General features: G+C 47.1%; 1 protein-coding gene across 1 annotated transcript in view; it reads right to left on the bottom strand.

Moving 5' to 3' along the window:
* Positions 1-5,514, bottom strand: part of FHAD1 (forkhead associated phosphopeptide binding domain 1) — a 180,895-nt gene that overhangs the window by 42,430 nt on the left and 132,951 nt on the right. The window contains exon 17 of the mRNA XM_042782301.1: positions 2,585-2,692. Coding sequence (XP_042638235.1) covers positions 2,585-2,692 — 108 coding nt within the window. The remainder of the gene's footprint in view (positions 1-2,584; positions 2,693-5,514) is intronic.

The raw sequence follows: 5,514 nt of genomic DNA, 5'->3' as shown, positions 1-5,514 counted from the left end.
CTATGAGTTGGGTCCGACTCAATGGCACACAACAACAACTACAAGCTCTTTTCTGGGGAGTGCTCATGATGGGAGATGGGAAGGTTTTAATGAAAGGGCTGGGTCAGACTTCCGGGATGCATGTGGCCCTGGAGAAAGGACTATGTTTCCAGCAGCCCTGATGTGTTAGCATTAACGTCCTTGGCCCTCTGCCTGCCTCTCCCTGGTCTGTATACCCTTCTTCCCACCCCACCTGGACTCTGCCCTCACCTGGATAGCCCGGCATATTCCACTGCCAAGTCTGCCTAAGATTGCCCAGCCCCCACCCTGCCAGTCTAAGTCCTTCCTGGCATCCAAGGGTCCTCCCAAGCCTCTCCTTGTCACTGTTCTTCTCATACCCAACAGTGGGGAGAGCTCCTTCCCTTCTCTTACAGGCTACTTGGAATCTTACACATGAACACAGTAATGAAGCTCTTTAAGGCTTCCCATGTGAGGACCCTGTACTGAGTGCACTGAAAGTATGAGTGCCTCTAACCTGCAGCCCCCATATAAGGTCTGTGCAGTTGGCCCCATTTTACAGACAAGGAAGCAGAGGCCATAACTGAAGCAATGAGAGGCCAAGTCCCATCCCAAGGTCATACCACTAGGAAGTGCTTATATAAGCCAGTGTCCCTGCCCTAACCTAACTCAGGCCTCTGAACCCTGACTTTCCTTTCCTCCTCAAACACCACTCTATCTGGAAGCAGGAGATACTTTTATATGCTTATACCTTGAAAAGCACAGAGCTGCCACCCTACCTGGCAAGAACCTGCTTTTTAAGACCTACCTCCGGCCCGTGTGTACAAAGGGTCCTCTGGGGGCAGCCCGCTGACCACATATTTGGGTCTTATCCTTTACAAGTCTTGTTCTGGGTCACCCACTGGGTAGACACTTCAAATGCATGAACACACTGATGTCTCACATCTAACCTCTGAGGTGGTTACTACATCCACTTTACAGATAGAGACCAGCGAAGGCAAGAGATTTGCCCAAGGTCACACAGCATATTAATGCTGAGCCGGGCTTTGAACCCAGAATTGATACTCTTAGCCCACCACACTCTCTCCTCTCCAGCCATGCCTCACCTTGCCTACTCTCCTTCCTGTTTGCTTCCCTAATCTCTCTCTCAGCATCCGTCTCATTCCTGCCTTAATAGCAGTCTCCTGCCTCTCCCTCCACTTCCCTTGCTAGCTCAGGTCCTGTCCTTCTCACTTGTTCCATGTTACCCAGTGGCACGCTTGCCCCTCTGCTCTTCCCTGGGCACATTTTTCTCTCTTCCAGTTGGCCCTCAAACATTGTTTCCTCAGAGAGGCCCTCCCAGTCCGCAGGTCACTCTCTAATCCATCCCTCTGCTTCACGTTCCCTGTAGCACTGGAGGCTCTCCGGAGTTACCTTGTGTGGATGTGTTTCATGGTTGTCTGTCTTCCCCGTGCTAGAATGTGAGCTCTCAGGGAGCATAGCCCTGGCCTGTCCTGTTTACTGCAATATCCTCAGCACTTAGAACAGGGCCTGCCACATGTGGGTGTTCAGTAAATCCTTGCTGGATGAATGCATGAGGGTGGATTAAACAATTCATTAGACCATTAGCTCTGTTTCTGGACTTTCTAGGAGGGCCTGCATGTCTGTGCCACCTCTGTCCCTGGAACCTGGCTCATGGAGGGTTCACTGTGGCCTCCACCCTCCTGAGAGCCCTCTGTGACTTCCAGGCATGACTCAGGCATTTGGACTGACCTGGAGTGACATCCCTCTGGCTTGGTCTGGGCCTGCCATTCAGGGCTGCTCTGGGTGGGTGCATCCGGAAGGCCCAGTCCTCAGGCCAGCCAGGAGTGAGCAGATGGATATGGATGTCCCAGCTCTGCCTGGGCCTAGTCTCGGGGACCCCTCTCCCACTCCATCCTCTCCTTGAGGGTGCATGACTCATCTGTTCCAGAAGGTACTTACTTCTCATGCTTACTTGATGTGACTGCAGTATGATCTTGGTATGTACCTGCCTACTCTGTCTCACTTCACTATATCTGCATCTCTTACCCATCTGTCAGTCCAGGGCAGGTGTGCCTGGGAGATCCTGAAGCCAGAAGGCCAGAGCCAGAGGGAATTTGTTCTCCTGTGGTCATGCTGAATCACATCCTATAAATACCTTCTGATGATGAGAAGGTGGATGCTAGCTGAGGGACCGACCCAGACTACAACCAGAGCTTCTGTTTTGGTATGTGTGGGGGCAGCTCTCTTCTCTATGAGCGTGGACATCATTAAGTTAATAATAGCAGGGAACACTTGCAGAAGGCCAGTATGTGCAAGGCACTGTTCAAATGAAGCACTTGCTGTTTACTGACTTACTTAATCCTATGAGGTAGGGATTGTTATCATTCCTATTTTACAGATGAGGAAACAGATGACCAGCCCAAGGTCATACAGCTAGTAAGTGGCAGATATTGACCACCTCAAATAGGATGTTGGCTCTGGAATCTACAGGCTTCACCACTGTACTGCATGTTAGGACATGGAAACATTGCCTCCTGCCTGGCTTTGGCTGCCACAGCCCCCTTGATCTTCCTGTTTCTCATACCTCCTTCTCCTGGGTTAAGTGATTCTCCAGATCTTGAGCTCTTCTCTTTTCTGTCTCTAAGGCTTCCTTTGCTCTTCTTTTTTCATGGGCCATCTTGCTCTCCAAAACCTGAAAGTCAATGACCAATCTTTTTTGTTGCCTGCACATTCGGGGGGAAAACTGCAAACAATGATGATGATGACAGTTGCAATGTTGGCAATGGAATTACGTGGCAGGGTTCATGGCCAGCACTTCGTAAACATCAAATCTCACAGCAACCCTATCAGAGAGGTGCCCCATTTAATAGATGAGAAAACCAAGGAACAGTAAGGTTTTTTAAAATTACTTCTCACTGCAAAGTACATAGTAGTTCAGCCATATTATGGAGTCCCTTGGTGGTGCAAAATGCTCAGTTGCTAACCCAAAGTTTGGTGATTCACGTTCACCCATAGGCACGACCTACAGGTGATGTCATTCCAAAAAATCAACCACTGAAAGCCCAGGGAGTACAATTCTACTCCAGCATACGTGGGACGAAAGAAAGAAAATTGGTGAGTGGCCCAAGGCTGTCCATGTTGTTTGTTAGAGGCCAGAACTTGAACCCTACATGGAGGTAAGGAACCAGCAAGCAGAGGGAGGAGGTTTGTCTTATCACCCACTGTGCCAAGCAGTGATGAAAAGGAGCAACTCATTAATAACAGAATTTCCTATTATTGACATAAATGTCTTGAAACAAATCAGGTTTTAAAAGAGGAACAGTGCACTGAATTAATATGCTAATTACTAGAAGAGGGGAGGCAAAACTTCCTAAGTGATGATCTGGTATGGTGTAGGGAACAAAGCACAGGGAGGATTTGGTGCCCATAATCAAGGAATTTTATCTGGGAAGTCACTTGCAGATAAGCTGTTCATCTAAATGGCTGACTGTGAATGACCAAAGGATATAAATTGTGGCCAAGGGCCCTGTTCCTAGTCATTGCAAGAAAGGGCATCTCATCTTTCCAATGGTTTTTTTTTTTTTTTTAAATTGTGATTCGGGTGAAAATTTACAGAGCAAATTCACTTTCCATACAGCAGTTCACATATACTTTGTCTCATGACATTGACCACAATTTACCACAATGCAACAGCTCCCCTCCCACTTCCTCCCAATAGTTACCTCTTCCCTGTGTCCATCCCTCTATACACTCCTGCCCCCTGAGCTGTCTCCCTGTCTATAAACAGCCCTTCTTTCTCCCATGATTGTTCTCTCCAAGGAGTGTATCTACCTCAGGTAAATATTCAACTCATATGTCTGTCTTTTGTTTGGCTGGAAGCCACAGTGTGGGTTCAATTCCAGACCTGAAGGGCAGCTAGGGACCATAGTCTCAGTGGTTCCACCAGGCTCTATCAGACCATCAAATCTGGTCTCCCCCCTTTTCTTTCCCAAATGATTTTGAGTTTTGTTCCACATTGTTCTCCCTCTCTATCAAGGATCTCCTACATAGATCCCCCTCCAAGTGGTTGACAGTGGTAGCTGGGCACCATCTAGTTCTTCTGGTCTCATAGTTGTATAGGCTGTGGACTGCATGGTGTACCAGTTGCTAGGACTAATTGTTTCCATGAATCTTTGGTTTTCTTCATTCTTCTTTGCTCTGGATGAGGAGAGACCCATCGTTGCATCTAGATGGCTGCTTGCAAGCTTTTTTTTTTTTGACTGAATTTTTTTTTTTTTTTTTTATTAGGATTTGGGTGAAGATTTACAGAGTAAATTCACTTTTCATACAGCAGTTCACATATACTTTGTCTCATGTCATTGACCAAAATTTACAATGCAGCAGCTCCCCTCCCACTTCCTCCCCATAGTTACCTCCTCCCAGTGTCCATCCCTTCATACTCTTCTGCACCCTGAGCTATCTCCCTGTGCATAAGCAGCCCTTCCTTCTCCCATGATTGTTCTCTCCAGGGCGTGTGTCTACTTGAGGTAAATGTTTAACTCACATGCCTGTACTTTGTTTGGCTGGAAACCACAGTTGTGGGTTCAATTCCAGACCTGAAGGGCAGCTAGGGGCCATAGTCTCAGTGGTTACACCAGGCTCTATTGGACCAGCAAATCTGGTCCCCACCTTCTTTTTTTTTTTGTGTCCAAATGATTTTGAGTTTTGTTCCACATTGTTCTACCTCTTTCCCTTCCAAGTGGATGGCAGTGGTAGCTGGGCACCATCTAGTTCTTCTGGTCTCATGGTTGTATAGGTTGCAGATCGGATGGTGTACCAGTCGCTAGGACTGATTGTTTCCATTAATTTTGGTTTTCTTCTTTCTTCTTGATGAGGAGAGACCCGTTGTTGCATCTAGATGGCAGCTTCCTAGCTTTTTTTTTTTTTTTTTTTAATTAGGATTTGGGTGAAGATTTACAGAGTAAATTCACTTTTCATACAGCAGTTCACATATACTTTGTCTCATGTCATTGACCAAAATTTACAATGCAGTAGCTCCCCTCCCACTTCCCCCCCATAGTTACCTCCTCCCAGTGTCCATCCCTTCATACTCTTCGAGAGGCCCATTGTCTTGCTTGCAAGCTTTTAAGATCCCAGTTGCTACTCGCCGGAGTAGGAGGTGGAACAATGTTTTGTGTAGTACGTCATGTCAATTGAACTTGATATCCCCTGTGACTATAGTCCCGAGCCCACCGGTTCAACTACTCGCTCTGGGTAGCTGACTGTGACCAAGAAGTGACTACAACCTTGTCCCTTGTCAGCTCTACTATACCCCTGGGAATTCAGATCATACTAATACACTTATAGGACCATTGTCTGCCAACCCTATACATGGTCTTGGGTACACTACACTCCCTGCTTCATAGACATACATAATAGTTCAGCCTGTCCACCCATCTATCCACCCATATACCCATGTTTGCCTTGACTGACAATGCAGTACTGTATGTGCAAAAGGGTTCATCTTTGTTGTCT

The sequence above is a fragment of the Orycteropus afer genome, unplaced genomic scaffold (genome assembly GCF_000298275.1).
Source record: "Orycteropus afer afer isolate SDZICR_OR568_19922 unplaced genomic scaffold, OryAfe1.0 scaffold00288, whole genome shotgun sequence".
Lineage (NCBI taxonomy): Eukaryota > Metazoa > Chordata > Mammalia > Tubulidentata > Orycteropodidae > Orycteropus > Orycteropus afer.
This window is presented reverse-complemented; position numbering and strand designations above follow the sequence as displayed.